General features: G+C 41.2%; 1 protein-coding gene across 1 annotated transcript; it reads right to left on the bottom strand.

Annotated features, from left to right (window-relative positions):
- Positions 1 to 6,155: 6,155 nt before the first annotated feature.
- Positions 6,156 to 7,094, bottom strand: LOC101938168 (olfactory receptor 5A1-like). Its single transcript, XM_005312448.2, has one exon. It carries the CDS (start codon positions 7,092 to 7,094, stop codon positions 6,156 to 6,158), a length of 939 nt encoding a protein of 312 aa, XP_005312505.2.
- Between the last annotated feature and the right edge of the window lie 13,224 nt (positions 7,095 to 20,318).

Raw genomic sequence — 20,318 nt, 5'->3', positions numbered from 1 at the left:
TCAACAGTGTAACACTGTTTAAAAGAACCAAACATCATTCTGGGATGTATTAGCAGGACTGTTATAAGCAAGAAATGAGAAGTAATTCTTCCGCTCTATTCCGCACTGATTCGGCCTCAACTCGAGTATTGTGTCCAGTTCTGGGTGCCACATTTCAGGAAAGATCTGGACAAGTTGGAGAAAGTACAGAGAAGAGCAACAAAAATGATTAAAGGTCTAGAAAACATGAGGGAAGTTTGAAAAAAAAAGGGTTTGTTTAGTCTGGAGAAGAGAAGACTGAGAGAGGACATGATAACAGTTTTCAAGTACATAAAAGGTTGTTACACGGAGGAGGGAGAAATATTGTTCTTCTTAACATCTGAGGATAGGACAAGTAGGAATGGGTTTAAATTGCAGCAAGAGTGGTTTAGATTGGACATTAGGAAAAACTTCCTAACTATCAAAGTGGTTAAGAAGTGTAAAAAAAGTCACTAGGGAGTTTGTGGAATCTCCATCTTTGGAGATTTTTAAGAGCAGGTTGGACAAACACCTGTCATAGATTGATAGATTCTAGGACTGTAAGGGACCTCGAGAGGTCATCGAGTCCAGTCCCCTGCCCGCATGGCAGGACCAAATACTGTCTAGACCATCGCTGATAGACATTTATCTAACCTACTTTTAAATACTCCAGAGATGGAGATTCCACAACCTCCCTAGGCAATTTATTCCAGTGTTTAACCACCCTGACAGTTAGGAACTTTTTCCTAATGTCCAACCTAGACCTCCCTTGCTGCAGTTTAAGCCCATTGCTTCTTGTTCTATCCTTAGAGGCTAAGGTGAACAAGTTTTCTCCCTCCTCCTTATCACACCCTTTTAGATACCTGAAAACTGCTATCATGTCCCCTCTCAGTCTTCTCTTTTCCAAACTAAACAAACCCAATTCTTTCAGCCTTCCTTCATAGGTCATGTTATCAAGACCTTTAATCATTCTTGTTGCTCTTCTCTGGACCCTCTGGTCCAGAGAAGAGCAACAAGGGATGGCCAGGATAATGCTTAGTCCTGCCTTGAGTGCAGGGGACTGGACTCGGTGACATATCGAGGTCCCTTCCAGTTCTATGATGGCAATAAATAGCCATTGAAACAAAGGAGGAGATAAATTGTAAGTTTATTCACCAAAAAGAACAAGGAGTCCAGTGGACCTTAAAGATTAACAGGTTTATTTGGGCATAAGCTTTCATGGGTAAAAAAAACGCACTTCTTCAGATACATGGAGTGAAAGTTACAGATGTAGGCATTACATAATGACACATGAAGAGAAGGGAGTACCTCACTAGTGAAGAACCAGTGCTGACAGGGCCAATTCATTCAGGGTGGATGTAGTCCACTCCCAATAATAGATGAGGAGGTGTCAATTCCAAGAGAGGCAAAGCTGCTTCTGCAATGAGCCAGCCACTCGTAGTCCCTATTCAAGCCTGAATTAATGGTGTTAAATTTGTAAATGAATTTTAGTTTTGCCCTCTCTCTTAGATTTAAAAGTCACTATTCTTGAACAAAAAAAAACATTCAGAAACAGACTTCAGTTATAGAATGTCCAGGTAGATTGAAGTGTTCACCTTATTGGCTTTTGTATGTTACCATTCCTGATGTCTGATTTGTGTCCATTAATTCTTTTACATAGGGACTATCTGGTTTGGCCAATGTACATGGCAGATGATGGCATATATAACATTAGTAGACTTGCAGGTGAATGAGCCTTGATGGTGTGGCCGATGTGGTTGGGTCCTCTGATGGTATCACCAGAGTAGATATGGGGACAGAGTAGGCAATGGGGTTTGCTACAGGGATTGGTTATTGGGTTGGTGTTTCTGTGGTGTGGTGTGTAGTTGCTGGTGAGTATTTGCTTCAGGTTGGGGGGTTGTCTGTAAACGAGGACTGGCCTGCCTCCCAAGGTCTGTGAGAGTGAGGGATCATTTTTCAGGATAGGTTGTAGATCATTGATAATGCGCTGGATAGGTTTTAGCTGGGGGCTGTACGTGATGGTCAGTGGTGTTCTGTTATTTTCCTCATTGGGCCTGTCCTGTAGTAGGTGATTTCTGGGTACCCGTCTCACTCTGTCAATCTGTTTCCTCACTTCCCCAGGTGGGTACTGTAGTTTTAAGAATGCTTGGTAAAGATCTTGTAGGTGTTTGTCTCTGTCTGAGGGATAGGAGCAAATTTGGTTGTATCTTAGGGCTTGGCCGTAGACAATGGATCATGTGATGTTCTGGATGGAAGCTGGAGGCATGTAGGTAAGTATAGTGGTCAGTAGGTTTCTGGTATAGGGTAGTGTTTATCTGACCATCACTTATTTGCACTGTAGTGTCCAGGAAGTGGATCTCTTGTGTGGACTGTCCAGGCTGAGGTTGATGGTCGGGTGGAAATTGTTGAAATCATGGTGGAATTCTTCAAGGGTCTCCTTTCCATGGTCCATATGATGATGATATAATCAATGTAGCACAAGTAGAGGAGGGGCACTAGGGGACGAGAGCTGAGGAATCGTTGTTCTAAGTCATCCATAAAAATGTTGGCATACTGTGTGGCCAGGCAGGTACCCATAGCAGTGCCACTGACTTGACGGTATAAGTTGTCCCCAAATCTGAAATGGTTGTGGGTGAGGACAAAATCACAAAACTCAGCCACCAGGTGTGCTGTGGCCTCATCAGAGATACTGTTCTTGACAGCTTGTAGTCCATCCTCATGTGGAATATTGGTGTAAAGTGCTTCTTCATCCATGGTGGCCCGGCTGGTATTTTCAAGAAGATCACCAATGGATTGTAGTTTCCTCAGGAAGTCGGTGGTGTTTAGAAGATAGCTGGGAGTGCTGGGAGTGTAGGGTCTGAGGAGAGAGTCCAAATAGCCAGATAATCCTGCTGAAAAAGTGCCAATGCCTGAGATGATGGGGCGTCCAGAGTTTCTAGGTTTATGGATCTTAGGTAGCATATAGAATACCCGTGGTCAGGGCTCTGGGGGTGTGTCCATGTAGATTTGTTCCCATGCTGTAGCCAGGAGTTTCTTGAGCAGATGATGTAGTTTTTATGGTATTCCTCAGTGGGATTAGAGGATAATGGCCTGTAGAATGTGGTGTTGGAGAGTTGCCTGGCAGCCTCCTGTTCATAAATCTGTTAGCCTTTAAGGTGCCACTGGACTCCTTGTTGTTTTTCACCAAAAAGGAAGTTTTGGGCAACGCAAAATCATTCATTTTATTGAATTGTTTCAGCAGAAAAATAAATATTGGGCTAAATTCACAAAACAACAAGAGGTACAGGAGTCCCTCTGCTGTTGCTTTTCTTGTAACTTCAGTCCATTGGTTAGGTCACTCTCCTTGCATGTGGGGGACCATGGTTCTCTTCCCTTCTCTACCGGGGCTGAGGGGAGGGCAGAGATTTGAAGTGAGATCTCCCATCTCTGAGGAAAGTGCCTTAATATCTGGGCTATAAGGTATTCTGGAGTATCGAAGCTGTTCTACAATGTATAAATAACTAAAAAAATACTCAATGGACCAATGAGTTGAACCTACCAAAGGAGTCCCCTAACACTGAGCTACAGTGGAATTTTAGCCCCATGATTAGCCAAATATTTTATAGCCTTCAATAGAAAAACTTGAGAAAACTCCACCCCCATGTATTTATAGAGTGGTGGTTAGGGCCTTCAGCTGGGTGGTCAAAATTTCAGTACCAGCTCTACAGGAGGTAGAAGAGGGAATTGAACCCAGGTCTTCCAGAACACCAGTAATTAATACTGGGCTAATGGTTGGAAGAAGGGGCACCACCTCCTCTTTCAGGTAACTTGGTCACCCAAGTCCCATTGACTTGTGCTCTAAATCATTTAGGCACTTCTAGAAATGCCACCTGCAGTTTCCATTTCATGAGGAAAAATGTTGTAGTTTGTTATAAAGGAGAAATGCCCATGGTGCTCTCTCAGGCAAGACTTTGTTCTTCCTTGTTTTGTTGCACGCCTTAAGGTCTGCCTGAGAAGAGTGCAATTATGATTTCTGTGTGTAAATCAATGGAAGCTCGGATTTTCAAAGGAGCCTAAGGGAGTTAAGCACCCAACATACTCAAATCCTTAGGTTTGATCTCAACTTTTACTCAGATTTACTCCCTATAAAGCTCCCACTGAGTGAGTGAAAATTGCATTTCAGTGTATTTAAAAAGTACATTGGATGGGAATCTTGCTCATGAAGGCTTGTCAGTCAAGGAAGAAACGAATATGTATTGTCTAGCACAGCTGATCTCAATCAGTGATTCATTGTCCTCCAAAGGTCTGTGGGCCATATTTTAAAAGGTCTTTAAGTGACTAAAAACACAGATAAGTACCTAGGACTACCTAGCTCCCATTGACTTCAAAGAGAGTTATGTACCTGGATGCTTTTGAAAATCCCAGTAGTCATCTCTTTTTGGAAATCTGGCCACATGGTACTCTTTCTTCTGGCCTAGAGAGAGGAATATTTTGAAAACCAAGAACTGGGGAGACTGAAGTATTGGTAGAAGCAGTACAGAAATGAAAGAATTTGGAAGACCACTGACTAGTTCATTATTACATTTAGCAAAGTCACAAACACTATAATTTAGGTTTTCTGAAGACAAAAAACCAAACAAACACCCAACACATGTATACATTAAGAGTCTATGGATGTGACTTATTACTCTGCCATGGCCCATGGCCCCATTTTGGACCTCAGGACTGCAAAACCTAGCTAGGCAGGTTGGTCCAGAATGGGAGTAAGGGGCGTAGCTATGGGGGGTGGTCAGAGTGGAGGTGAAAGGTGTGGCCATTTTACACTTGATTCTAACCAATAGGGAGGAAATGGTTGCAAATCTGAAGGTGGAAGGCAATTTTGGGAGAAAGTGCTTGTGAAATGATAGATTTCATGACTGTAAGAAAAAGAAGGAGTTCTGCAATTTCATATCTGAGTTTCTTCAGGACTCTTGGATGAATGGCACCTGGTCCTTGTGACTAATTACTGTTTAATTTATAATTTTTTTCCAAAACCTCCTCTATCGACAGCTCAATATGGGACAGTTCCTCAAATTTATCACCTAAGGTGAAGGTATCTCCCACCCATGTTCTGCAGTGAAGATTAATGCAAATAATTAATTTAGCTTCTCTACAACAGCAATTTCATTCCTGAGTGCTCCTTTAGCATCTTGATCGTCCAATGGCCCCACTGATTGTTTGTTTAGGCTTCCTGCTTCTGATGTACTTAAAAAAAATGTGCGGTTAATTTTTGTGTCCTTAGCTAATTGTCCATGAGTTAGTCCTTGACTATGTGAGCAAGAACAATGTAGGCAAACATCTGAGTGAGAGAAAACTCAGTACCAACTCAGAGCCCTGACCCATCCCATCCAAGATCCTATCTCCATCTCTGATGCTTCAGAGGAAGGAGACAAACAAAAAAAACCCTCCCAGAATACATTGGTGGGAGGAGGCAGGATTCTTTCATGAACCGTGGTGTCCGACTGAAACCCTGAAGTATGTCCTTTAGGAATATAAGACATAAACCAGAAGTGAGGCCCAGGGTTGCTGAGCCCTGCCCCCAACCATCACACCATCATAAATTTATCCAAATCTTTCTTAAAACTAATTAATATGTGCATCCCTACAGCTCCTATGAGAAGGTTGTTCCAGAACTTCACCCTTCTGAGGGTGAGAAACCTTTCTCTAATTTCCAGCCTGAATTTGGTCATGGTCAATTATATCCATTTGATTTTGTGCAAACAAGGAGACAGAATTAGGAACATGAGCTCTGGCATAACCTTTTTCCCAATGGTTATAGTACTTATCTCAGATGTGAAAGACCCCCGCTTCAAGTGTCTGAGACGGAGAAATGACTGAAACAGGGATCTGTCCCCTCCCATGCATATGCCCTGGCCACTGCGTCATGGGATATCTCTCTCAATTTCTCCTGTTCAAGACCCTTTGTGAGTCTAACTCCAGCACCCATTGGTTCCAATGGAGCTTTGCTGATTTATACATGCTGGGGATTTGGCCAATTTACTTCAATGGATCTGCACTGATTTAGACCAGTGGAGGATTTGGCCCAAAGTGCCATTCTCTAAGCTGAGAATGTCCCAAACACTAGTTACTCACAAATCTATGGTCTCTGACTTAAAAAAAAAGAAAAGAGAGAATCAACACTAATTGAGAAACCTGAATTTCCACAATACATTCCTTAGAGCTGTTTTCACCTCCTTGTTTTTCAGGCTATAGACAATGGGGTTTAACAAGGGGGTCAAGATGGTGTACTGGATGGAGAACATTTCATCCAGAACCACAGAGGAGACTGAGCTGGGTTTTGTGTACTGGAGAAAACCTGTCACGTACAACAAGCCAACCACAATCAGGTGGGAGCTGCAGGTGGAGAAGGCTTTATGCCTGCCCTCCGCAGAGCGTATCCTCAGGATGGTGGAGATGATGTGACTGTAGGAGATTAGGGTGAGGAGGAAGGAGCTCAAACCAAATACCAAAGCAGAAATAAGTAGCACCACTTGTTTGGTGAGGGTGTCAGTGCAGGACAGTTGTAACAGAGGAGGGAGCTCACAGCTGAAATGACTGATTTGATTGGGCCCACAGAAATGCAACTTGAGGGCAAAAATTGTATTAATAAGGGCAAAGAAGAAGCCCATGGTCCATGCACCACTAACCAGCTGAACACAGATACCTTTCCTCATTGTCTCCACGTAACGCAATGGGTCACAGATGGCAGCATAGCGGTCATAAGCCATGGCTGAGAGAATGAAAGCTTCAGTACCACCCAAGAGGATAAAAAAGAACATCTGGGCAATGCAGCCATTGACAGAAATAGTTTTGTGCTCTGCTAGGAAGTTCATCAGCATATTAGGCACCGTGACTGAGGAATAGCAGATATCAACAAAGGATAAATGGAAGAGGAAGAAGAACATAGGGGTGTGAAGGTGAGAATCAGCTCTTATCACCACCATGATCACTATGTTACCACCCAGAGTGATTAGGTAAATAACTAAGAACACCAAGAAGAGGAAAATCTGCATCTCTGGGTCACTTGAAAGTCCCAGGAGGATAAATTCGGTCACCGTGGTTTGATTTTTCATTGTCATTTATTCAGGAAATCTGTGACCTGGAAGACCTGAAAAAAATGAAATTAACACTTATCATAAATATAAACGGAAAGAGTATGTGGAGATCATCTGTTCCATAAGATGAACGTAAAGAGAGTCCTATTCAATTCTGTAAAATGTATAGACTGAATTTAGAGAAAGAGAGATGGCAGATGGCATTTGTGTGTTTTAAATAGACAAAATAGGCTGGATACACAAAAGGACTTCGGCGTCTAAAGTGGCAGTTAGGTGCCAAAGTCCCAGAATCTGGTCCTACTGGTATTCACAAATACCCTGCTCAGCCCTGATTAAGGGATAGTATGATGTAGGGCTCCCTCAGTCTCTCCTCTTGAAGCTGTTCCTCTATGGATAAATCATAAAAGAGGCAGTGCAGGGTTACTGTATACTTGGTCTTCTGCATCCGGGGTGACTATTCTAGCCACTAGGCTATAAAGGAATTTATTCTCTCTCTCTCTCTCTCTCTGCAATCTGTCCTTATGACTTCAATAGAGCTACAGCTGTGTTACACCAGCATGGGAACTGCCAGATTGGCTGCAATCAAACTATGGCCAATTTACAATAGCTGGACATCTGGCCAAATCTATGTAAATAATCTCCTTCTCCATTACAGTCTGACAGTTGTTCTAGACTATTATGTTGAAAACACTATTTAATATCTGTAGTATATAACTGGATTCTTGTCTATTATAATCATTAGGATTTTTCAAAAAGAATAATAATCATAGAACAGGAAGGGACCTCAAGAGGTCATCTAGTCCAGTCCCCTGCCCTCATGACAGGAATAAGTATTATCTAGACCATCCCTGACAGTGGTTTGTCCAACCTGCTTTTAAAAATCTCCAATGATGGTGATTCCACAACCTTCCTAGGCAATTTATTTCAGTGCTGAACCGCTCTGAGAGTTAGGAAGTTTTTCTAATGCCCAACATAAACCACCCTTGCTGCAATTTAAGCCCATTGCTTCTTGTCCTATCCTCAGAGGTTAAGAAGAACAATTTTTCTCCATGCTCCTCATAATAACCTTTTATGTACTTGAAAACTGTTATCATGTCCCCTCTCAGCCTCTAGTTGAGGCCTAATCAGCGCACTGTAGAGCAGAAGAACTACTTCTCGTGTGCTGCTTACAACACTCCTCCTAATACATCACAGAATGATGCTTTTTTTTGCAACAGCATTACACTGTTGACTCATATTTAGCTTGTGGTCTACTATGACCCCCAGATCCCTTTCCGCAGTACTCCTTCCTAGGCAGTCCTTTCCCTTTTTGTATGTGTGCAACTGATTGTTCCTTCCTAAGTGGAGTACTTAGCATTTGTCCTTACTGAATTTTATTCTATTTACTTCAGACCATTTCTCCAGTTTGTCCCGATCACTTTGAATTATAATCCTATTATCCAATGCACTTGCAACCGCTCCCAGCTTGATATCATCTGCAAACTTTATAAGTGTATTCTCCCTGCCATTATCTAATCATTGATGAAGATATTGAACAGAACCGGACCAAGAACCAATCCCTGCGGGACCCCACTAGTTATCCCCTTCCAACATGACTGTGAAACACTGATAACGAAACTCTGGAAACTGTTTTCCAATCAGCTATGCACCCACCTTATAGTAGCTTCATCTAGGTTGTATTTCTCTAGTTTGTTTATGAGAAGGTAATGCGAATCAGTATCAAGAAGAAATGAATGTGACCAGAAAACATTATCTCGACACAGTGACATAATTTTGAAAAGAGGGGCCTGATAGAAAATTAATTGGACTTTTCCTCCTAAGTCACTTAAACTCCAACTCAGTGGGATTTTTGACTCAGCTTTCTGCACATTTGAATATCAGCCTGTATATACAGTAGAGAACTTATCTTGCTCTCCTGGAAGTGAAAGGTTAATTGGACCTCAGTTATTAATGGAAAAGGGAATGAAATCAATGTTCTGTCCAATGTCAAAATAATGTTTGTCCCCATACGACCCTAAATAGAAATTAAAGTTTCCCTCCATTATCAGCTGATGAGACAAATGCCTAAGAAAAGAGATGGATCTTTAATTGAATCTGAATGCCAACATAGGCAGATTCTGTGCACAGGAAAATTCAATTCCAAGTGCATTTCCCAGAGAATGTCCCCCCCCCCCCCCCACACACACACACAATCAATACAAACTACTGCACCAACTGATCTCAGCTATCTTAGTGCTGCCGATAGAAAGAGAGAGAAAGAGAGAGCTGGGCGATTGAAGAAAATCAGTTTTGCCAGCCATGGCCCCTGTGCTGTAGCTAAGTCTGTGTGAGCAGACTGCTGCAGCCAGGAAGACGTCAATGGGACTATGCAGAGACCCACCCCTAGATAAGAGGGGCACAATCTGGCCTTTTGAAATGAAAAGGAAACAAAAAATAAAAAGGATTAAAAATATGAATCAACTCACTTGCCTTTTAAGTGCAGATCATAAATATGGTGAGATCATTCTGACCTGTGATTTTCTCTTTTCTTCGTCTACCTACCTCCTTATTGCTTTGTCTATCTAATCTGTCTGTCTCTGGAATACAGCATCCAAGGAGATCCAATATTCTTAACCCTACACACCTTGAGGGGTTTCACTGCTCCGGGTAAACAGTGGGAGTGAAGCAAAGAGTTTTTCCTTAGCTGACTCCAAGACTAGGTGCTGATTCTTGAGAGTTGTTTAAATGCTGTCTTGTTCCCCCTGGGACAATCCCTGGAGTTCACTCTCTGTAACAAGCTCCCAGTGACATTGTGCTGGGTCAGCCCTTAAGCAATGGTATATGGTACCTAAGAATGAGAACATTGAGGATTGGGTTATCATAGGATCCAAGTGATTTAGGTACCCAATCTCAGTGACAGTCAATTAAAAAGGCATGTATTTAGGCTCAGATTCTCAAAGTAGCTGAAGGACTTAGATGTGCAAACAGCAGCACATTTCCTCTCCCTAAGACTCCTTTGAAGGTCTTAGTCTTAATGTATAATTACCACAAGAGTGCAGCAGAGGAGAAAGAATGGGGAATGACCAGACATCCTTAAAAAATCACCAATACCTGGATAAACAGGTTAAGGGATCAGAAAGGATCAAATAGACTGTATAAGATGGCAGGAAAGAACAGGAGATGAGACAAAGAAGGAGCTTTTCTGAATACAACTGGGTAAAACTTTTCAGACAAGTCGTTTATTCACTGAAAAATGCAGTTTGCTTGACCCTATACTATTTGTGAATTAGAAAAATAAAAGCCAAATTGTTTCATCCAGGGCCAAACAAACAAACAAACAAAAACCAACTAAATTCACAAAGCAACACAGGGCACCTTAGTGCCTCCCCAGTACCTTTAACCTAGTGGTTAGGGAACTCACATGGGTCATGGGAGATCCTCATGCAATTCCTTCTCTGTCTGATGTAGAGAAGAGATTTGAAGTTAGGTCTCCTATCTCTCAGGAAAGTGCTTTAATCTCTGTGCCATAGGCCTTGCTGGAAACCTAAGCCTAAGTAACTGTATTAACCAAACGCTTGGAACCAGAGTAGGCCTGTCTTTGACAGAATAGCAATGCATCAGGTAAGCCCATTCCTGACCAGAGAGGATGGTACATAACACACAGCTCTCTCGAGTAACAATGTATACACATTCCTAAGAGATGGTACAAGAACACACTTACCCTTCATAAAGATAAGGAGGGGACGACAGAATAATGGGTGAGGATGTTTTGTTCTAACTAGCAGGTACGAGTATAAGGGTGGTAAGTAACAACATCCGGAGTGTAATATGGCACTTGTTTGTATCAATGTATAAAAGGAGAAGTCCTGAGGGGCATCTTTGTATCGGCCGAGGGGACAGGACCCTGGTGTCCTATCTTGTCACAGAAATACATTTGTTAGTGTCCCTGTGACACCTTGGACAGGGCGCTTGTACTGTGCTTTGCTGACAATAAACCTGGCTGAGGGCCTTCGCCACAAAAACAAGCCTGTGGTTGTTCTTTATGAACAACATAGAGGTCTGTTGAATCGGTAAGCTGCATTCCCTGCTCGTGCAGCTGACACCGGAGATCCAAGAACAGCAGCACTGAGCAGCCTTAACAACTCTCCACAGCACTAACAACTTGATCTATAAGGTATTTTGGGGCAGGGCTTTCTCAGTCTCTCTTAAATTGTTGTGCTGCTGAATTTAAAAAGCAAAACAACAGCAGCAGAAACACCTGGCTCTAATGCAGCCATGGTGGCACGTAGAATGGGTTTCCATCTTGAATGGTCCTTTGCAACTCTTCTTCATTTCACAAGAGTCAGGATGGAATGATTTAGGTTTCTGAAATCCCACAAAATTGCATCTTTCAATCTCATTCATGGTTGCACTCATGCTCTACTTCCTTCTACCTCAGCTCTATAAACCTTCTGTAAAAGCATACGGTCTTCTGAACATTGTGCATACCCCCACCATTGCAGTCATCTTCTTCTCAACTAATGCAAGACTGCAACTTGCTGGGATCATTTAAGTATTTCCTTGTTTGTGACAAAATCAAATCTATGGATGTCAAGGATATGGCATAACTTTTGACACTGAAAACTGTTTAATTTCCCCTTCTCACCTGTTTCTAATGAATATGTTTCTGCTCCATTTAACAGGGTTGCCATCACTACCATATTGAATATTTGTCTCTTAGTTTTCACATTGACATTCTGCCTCCCAAACAGAGGCTTTTGAAGATGTCGAAATGTCATTTGCACAAGACCCATCAGATGTGTGACTTCTTCAGATATAGAAACTCATGCTGTCAAACAACTACCCAGGTACAAAAACCTATTCACCCATTCAATGTGGTTGCCATCTATATGAACCATGAGCAGGTCATTAGTAACCCCATGGCAAAAGAAATTGCCCATCCAAATTATTTGTCAAAGCATTCAGAGAAAGCAGGAGGACTTCACAAATAACTCAAGGCCAACATTCACCGCTAACATTTGACTGACTAATGAACAACATGTGTCTATGCCTTTTTTAAGAGATCAGAAACTACCCCATACATTTCTGAACATTTCCTCATATGATTGCTATACATAATTTTGGATTGTATAATATGTTATGTCACAGTACACTATCAGCACTATTTCTCTTTGTTCCTCTTTGTGTGGCATCCATCCCTCCACCAGCATATACCTAATCTATCTATCTGAGTGACAAGATAGGTGAGCTAATATCTTTTATTGAGCCACTTCTGTTGGTGAAAGAGGCAACCTTTCGAACTACACAGAATTTTTCTTCAGGTCATTGTGCAATGGGTAGGACATCCTCTATGAGACAGATATTCCATATCTTGTGGACATGAAGTCAGCCAGCACCTCAAGGGAGCTAAACCTGCATTGGGAGGACATTGTTTTCCCTAGGAAAGGGATCATGGGGCTGGGAACCAGCAACTGGATAGCGACTCTCACGGTCTGCTGAATGCGGTTTGCTCCTTACATGGGGCAAATTGTAAAATGACTGTCACAGTTCAGACCAACTGCATTTGTATTCTCCCTCTATAGTCCAGCCAGAGCACCCACTCTCAGGGTTCCCACTCCCCAGCCGTTGCCTATCTTAAGAGGTGACCCACATGTCTCTCCCAGCTGGGGTGGGTATTTTGAGGATGACCAGTTCCCAGCCTTCAATTTGTTATTTCCAGCAAAAGACAGCCTGCCTAACAGACCAGCTTCACTTTTCTCCTTACAGATGCTAAAGAGGGTAATTGCTATGTTTTTAAGTTACCACACAGCTCTTTCTAAGCAAGCATGTTTTTAGTCATTATTTCTTACTACAGAGAAAACATATTAAAAATAATAAAAGAATCTACACATATGCTAATAAGCTTAACAGTGATCACGCCAACTGCAGCCTGGGCTCTGGTAGAAGCTCTCCTTCAATCCCCTCCCAGGATTTTTCCTGCTGTTTCAAGTAAATCACATCCTCAGCTCAGAACAAGAACAACTCCTGACTCTGTGAGTGACTTATTTATCCACGTTGGCTCTTTGAAGAGACCTTGAAAATGTAATCAGCCAGACAATAGGTCTCTGCTCAAAGTGCGGGTTCAAAATGAGGGATTCCAGAGGAGTCAGTCACATTCCCTTCCTCCCTCCCCTAGAATTTCCTTGAAAATCCACTTCACATGTCTTGTCCCCAAATGTCCTTGGAAGTTCCTAATGTCTCCCAGAGATTGCACTAATCAGAACTTCCTCCTAAATGAGCTCCATAAAATACTGTAATAGTACATAAATATTTGCGTTTTAATAAAACCAACTTCAAAGATATTTACTTTAATTCAATAAGGTTTAACTTAATTCATTAAGGTTTGTGCAGGATGTTAAAGGACACTTTCATATCTGTCACAGTGACAATCTTGAAATATAGTGTCTCAATCTTTTACTGCACTTACTGGACTCAATTCTTCTTCTAGCCTTACTCCCATCTATATGGGATTGGCTTTTTGTGTCCTTCTAATCCATTCCAGTCTGTCTTGAATGCTATTCCTCGGAAACTCTGCAGCTAATCAAATCCTTTACTGTGACATTCATCCACCTAGTTCTGGGTCTACCTACCCTTCTCTTACCCTCCCCTTCTAAATTTAACCCCCTGTTATCCGATCTTCTTTTCACATGGCCAAACCCTCTAAGCCTGGAATCCCTCAGCATTTCTATAACTGGTACCACCTTCACACTTCCCCTACTTTGTTCATTCCAAACATGGTCAATCCTTGTAACTCTAAGCACCCATCTTAATGGTTTTCTTTCCACTGTCTTCAAGATCTGCTCCTGTCTCTTGCTCAGTACCCAGCATTCAGAGCACTACCAAAGTGCAGGCCTAATTACCACCTTGTAGATCTCACTCTTCACTTCAATAGGCTTCGTGAAACCTCAAATGTTCATATAAATATTAACATAGTGCCCAGTCTTGCAAAAGGCTCACTCCAGTGAACAGGTAGAACAAATGAATAATTGAAATTTAGTGTGAGTATGGACCACTGCCATCACTGTGAATCTGTCTGCAGGATTGGGGTCATACACAATGTTGTTTGGGCTCAAGACTGCAGGTGGTCTAAAAGTGAAAGTCCTGCTATCCTCAGCTGGATATCTACATGCAGAAAGGCTATGGGGATCTGTCCATTTAGTCTAAACACTCAAGTGCATGCAGTATCATGTCTTTAGTGAAGAAGAAATGCACAAAAACCAGAATAGCTGAATGGAAAAAGCCCATTCAGTCAGGTCTTTCTTTCTTTCTTTCTTTCTTTCTTTCTTTCTTTCTTTCTTTCTTTCTTTCTTTCTTTCTTTCTTTCTTTCGAATCTGCATAAGATGATGGGGGTGATTTGGTGCAGCAATGTTGGGATGGTTTTCCATGCATGTGCAGATGGTTTGAAGGAGACACATGATTAGACTGTGGAACTCCTTGCCACTGGGATACACTGAGACCATAAATGTAGCAACATTCAAAAAGAGATTGGGTAATAAAAATATCCAGATTTATTATGATTAATTATGATAACATTACTGGAAGGGATACTAAATATCATGTCTATTGTGAGGTTCTTGAATCTTCCTCTGAACATCTGTTCCTGGTCACTGTCAGAAATGGGATAGCAGATTTAGATGGCTGGTATGTCTCAGAATGGCTATTTTTATGGCTCTGTGACACAGACAATGGCATTACAAGAAGAGAGCAGTGTTCTTCAGTAGCAGCCTTGTCCCAGAGATCTCAAAATACTTTATGTGCATTAATATATAAACGTCTGCAATATATCTGCCCATTTATTTTCCTCAAATTACAGAAGATTTTTACTATCAAGCATCTATTAAACACCAACCAACTACTAGTCTTTGTGCTTAAAATAAAATTCAAGGAAGTCCTTGACCCAAAGAACCTAAATATAACAAATACATAATAATACAAGAAGAAGTGGTATTTCCAGGTTCTTTATTTTATATTACAATTAGGTGAGATTAATACCTTGTCATGTTTGGTTCTGTAGAAATGTTAGAGATGGTCAGAAAAAAAAATTTCCATCACTCAGTAAATTCCATATTTCAACATTTGTTTTAAACCCAAAATAGGTCATAAAGTTGAAATGTCAACATGTTTGTGAAAGGAAAAATCATAAAATATTTGAATGCAGAAATATTTAAACATTTCATTTTGTCCATTTTGATTGAAACAAACCATCCTTTTGAAGTGTCAATTTCATTCTCAATCAATATTTTGATCTAAATTACATTCAGAAGAGTAATTTTGTCATTTTAAAATGAAATGTCAACTCAAAATATTTTTTTTCAGCTTGACATTTTGAAAGAAAATCTACGATGTAATTTTGAGAGGTCAAATTGAAATAAAATTTTTGTTTAGATTTTCCCAACGCAAAAATCAAATATTTTACTTCAAAATTTAGATTTTCCAGCAAAAAAAAATTCTATTATGATGTAACTACACTTTGAAATTGGAAAAACAATGATGGTAAAAATGTTGACCAGAACTAACAAACTTAAAAGTGCCCATGATTGCTGCCATGAAGAATTGACAGTACAACAGATTGATGCACAGTAAGCAGGACACCCTGGAAAAAAAATGAGTAGCTAAATAGAGCTATTATTTATTTAGTAAGCAGGTTGCAAAAGTTTTGAATTTGGATAACAAAGACGGATATAGTTTTCTCCATGAAAATAGTTCCATTGTTCAACTAGTTATATTTATTTTGTGTGAAGAATCTGCTCCATTTTCACAGGGAGAATTTCTTCTTTCAGAGGGTGGTGTCTTTCTTAAATGGGACAAAAATTGCATGCCATCAGTACTAGGATGGGATGGGAAGAGTGATGAAAGTGGGCACATGTATGGAATTTTGGCTGAACACACTGGACAGGGAAGGAAGAGATCAGGCTTCCATGTCTTGTTCTCCACAGACTTTCTGGCTGATCTTGGGCAGGAGGCTGGGACTAAGTTATTCCCATCCAATAGGAGTTGGGCACCTGACTCCCCTAGACTCTTTTGAATAGCTCAACCTATTGGTTGACTGTTCATTTACCCCAGACCATATCTCTAGAAGTCAAACATTGGCAACAGTTGAATTCAAAGTCATATCTGAGATCCTCAGTTGGTAAATATCAGAGTAGCCCTGTTTATTTCAGTGGAGCTATGCTGCTTTTCACCAGCTGGGGTTCTGCATCTAAAGGTGAATTGCACTTGGGTGCAGACCAGCAGCACCACTTCCCACTATGTTTGTGATGTCAGTGGACATTCAGTGATACACAGGGCTTTCCAGCTCGACAGTGAGTGAAATTTGAGGAAAACAAAATCACTTTAGAATACGAAAACTATGGTCACAGCCTCATGTGATGTAAATTCATGTACCTACATTGACTTAATGGCACCATGTCAATTTACACCAAGGGGTAGGTTCACAAAGGGACATAGGTGTTGTGATGCTGAGTATTCTTCCTGACAGGTTTTGTCCAGTACACAATCACAATAAATTGGGAGCTACAGGTGGAGAAGGCTTTACGCCTGCCGTCCGCAGAGCGTATCCTCAGGATAGTGGAGATGATGTGAATGTAGGAGGCCAGGGTGAGGAGGATGGAGCTCAACCCAAATATCATAGCAGAAGTAAGAAGCAGCACTTGACTTGTGAGGGTCTCAGTGCAGGACAGTTGTAACAGAGGAGGGAGCTCACAGCTGAAATGGCTCCATGTAAGGTAATGGGTCACAGATAGCAGAGTAGCGGTCATAAGCCATGGCTGAGAGAATGATAGCTTCAGTACCAGCTTAGAGGATAAAGACGAAGATCTGGGCAATGCAGCCATTGATGGAAATAGTTTTGTGCTCTGCTAGGAAGTTCATCAGCATATTAGGAACCATGACCGAGGAATAGCAGATATCAACAAAGGATAAATGGAAGAGGAAGAAGTACATGGGGCTGTGAATGTGAGAATCAGCCCTTATCACCAGCATGATCACCATGTTCACTGAAAGGGTGATTAGGTAAATAACTAAAAACACCAGGAAGAGGAAAATCTGCATCTGTGGGTCACTGGAAAATCCCAGGAGGATAAATTCAGTCACTGTGGTTTTCATTGGTATTTGTACAGGAGAACTGTGACCTGGAAGACAAGAAAAAACAAATGAAATTAACACTTATAATAAAAGTTAATTTGAAACAGCATGTAAAGTTCATCTGATCAGCCCTATTGAAGAAATCCCTATTCCATCCTGTAAATGTGTGCTTTTAATAGGTTAAATTTGGAGAGAGAGAGAGAAGCTGGATGGAATTTGTGTATTTTAAATAGACAAAGTGGGCTGGATACAGAAAAGGAATTAGGCACCTAACTGCCACTTTAGATACCTAAAACCCAGACTCAGGCCCCACTGAGATTCACAAATACCCTGCTCAGCTGGAACTATGGCACAGGATGTTGTGGAGCTCCCTCAGTCTCTCCTCTTTAAACTGAGTTAGAGAGATATTGCAGTAGATGTCCTGGATACTGGGTCTCCTGCATCCACGGTGAGTGCTCTAGCCATGAGGCTATAAAGTTACTCACTTTTTCTCTCTCTCTCTGTGTCTATGTCACTCCCTCCCTTTGGCCTCGTGTCTCTAAGATGGCCCAGTGACTTCATGGAGTCACAGCAGATTTACACCAGCAGGGGATCTGGTCAATTATCTCTTTGTCTATTATTTTCTGTCTATTGTTTTAGACTGTTTTGTTGAAAATTCTATTTATTATCTGTGGTATCTTATTGGATTCATTGAGGAATTTTCAAGAAGAAAAGAAGAAGAAATGAATGTGCAGACAAACATTTTCTAGTCACAGTGACATAATTTTGGAAAGAGGGGCTTGATAGAAAATAAGTAAGGCTAGATCTACACTACCCGCCTGAATCGGCGGGTAGAAATCGACCTCTCGGGGATCGATTTATCGCGTCCCATCGGGACGCGACAATCGATCCCCGAATCGACGCTCTTACTCCACCAGCGGAGGTGGGAGTAAGGACCGTCGACAGGAAACCGCAGAGGTCGATTTTGCCGCCGTCCTCACAGCGGGGTAAGTGGGCTGCGATACGTCGAATTCAGCTACGCTATTCACGTAGCTGAATTTGCGTATCTTAAATTGACTCCCCCCTGTAGTGTAGATGTAGCCTAACTTAGGACCAAAAGTTGCAATAAAACTCTTTTGAAAATCTGACTCAATGGTACTTTGATTCATTGCTTTGCACATCTGAATGTCAGGCTGCACATACAGAAGAGAATCTATTCTGCCCTCATGGAAGTGAGTGGCTTTTATTACATCATTTTTAATAGAAATAGGAATTAAGTCAATATTCTCGCCAACGTCCAATCTATGTTTGTCTCTATATGACCCAGAGGGAAACTAAACCTTTCCTCCATTATCAGCTCAAGAGACAAATACCTAAGCAAAGAGATGGACCTTTTATTAAAAACATAAATATTAACCCAGGTAGATTCTGTGCAAAGGGAAATTTCACAGTGGAGAGAGATAAATAGCTCAAGGATCAGTCTCTCAAGGATCAGTACTGGGACCAGTGCTGTTTACCCCTTTTCCCAGTTCATTTATGAATATGTTAACAATGAGGTAGCACAGTTTGTAGATTATACAAAATTACTCAAGATAATGAAATACAAAGCAGACTGTGAAGAGTTACCAAGGAATTTCAAAAAAGTGAGTGACTGGACAAAGAAAATGGCAAATGAAATTAAATGCTCATAAATGCAAAGTAAAAAATGCATTGGAAAACAAATTAGCTGTTACTCTTCAAGAAAGAGATCTTGGAGTCATTGTGGATAGTTCTCTGAAAACAGCCACTCAATGTGCAGCGGCAGTCAAAAAACTAACACAATGTTAGGAACCATTAAGAAAGGGAGAGAGAATAAAATAGAAAATATCATAATGCCTCTATATAAATCCATGGTATGCCTACACAATGAATACTACGTGCAGTACTCATTATCCCATCTCACAAAAATATATATTAGAATTGGGAAAAGTACAGTGAAGGACAGCAAAAAAGATTATGGGTATAGAACAGCTTCCATATGAGGAGGCATTAAAAAGACTGGGAAAGTTTGGCCTGGGAAAGAGATGACTAAGGGTATGTGACAGAGGCCTATAAAATCAAGAATGGTGTGGAGGAAGTTAATAAAGAAGTGTTATTTACCCCTTCACATAACATACAAATCAGGGGTCCACTGATGAAATTAATAGGCATCAGGTTTAAACCAAACATAAGGAAGCACTTCTTCACACAACGCACCGTCAACCTGAGTAACTTATTGCCACAGGATGTTGTGAAGGCCAAAAATATAACTGGGTTCAACAAAGAATTGAGTTCATTAGGGTAAATGGCTATTAGCCAAGATAGCCAGGGACTCATCCCTACTCTGTGAATGTTCCTAAACGTCTGACTACTAGAAGCTGAGACTGGATAAAGGGAAATGGATCACTTGATAAATTGCTCTGTTCTGTTCACTCCTTCTGAAGCATCTGACACCTGCCACTGTTGGAAGACAGGATACTGGGCTAGATGGACCATTGGTTTGACCTGGTATGGCCATTCTTATGTTCTTAATAAAGTTAAGAGTCTTCTCCAGATAATGCCTTACCCCTAACCTACCCATTCCCTTAAAACACACTCTCTCTCTCTCTCTCTCTTCCAACAAAAGAAACTACATCTAACATGCACCAAATGAACTCAATTGTCTCAGTGCTGCCTTGAGAAAGAGAGAGAGAGAGAGAGATGAGTGATTCAAGTAGTATCTCTGTTCTCATCCATGGCCCCTGTGCTGCAACTCACTCTGTGTGAGCATACAGTGGAGTTGTAGCTGTCTTGGTCTCAGGATATTCAAGAGACAAGGTGGGTGAGCTAATATCTTTTATTGGACCAACTTCTGTTTTTGAGCCACACAGAACTCTTCTTTCTCATCAACAGAAGTTGTTCCAATAAAAGATATCACCTCACCCACCTTGCCTCTGTGTTAGCAGATTGCTGCATCCAGGCAGAAGTCAATGGGACTCTGTAGAGAGACCCACCCCTAGGCAAGGCGGGGGAGAGGGAAGAGAATCTGGTCCTTTGGAATGGAAAGGATAAAATAAGATTAACAAGGAATAAAAAAAATATGAATCAACTCAGCTGACATTTAAATGTGGATCATAAATATGGTGAGATCATTCTGACCTGTGGTTTTC

This window comes from Chrysemys picta, chromosome 12 (assembly GCF_011386835.1).
Source record: "Chrysemys picta bellii isolate R12L10 chromosome 12, ASM1138683v2, whole genome shotgun sequence".
Classification (NCBI taxonomy): Eukaryota; Metazoa; Chordata; order Testudines; family Emydidae; genus Chrysemys; species Chrysemys picta.
Note: the sequence above shows the minus strand (reverse complement) of the source record. Positions and strands in the feature narration are given on the sequence as shown.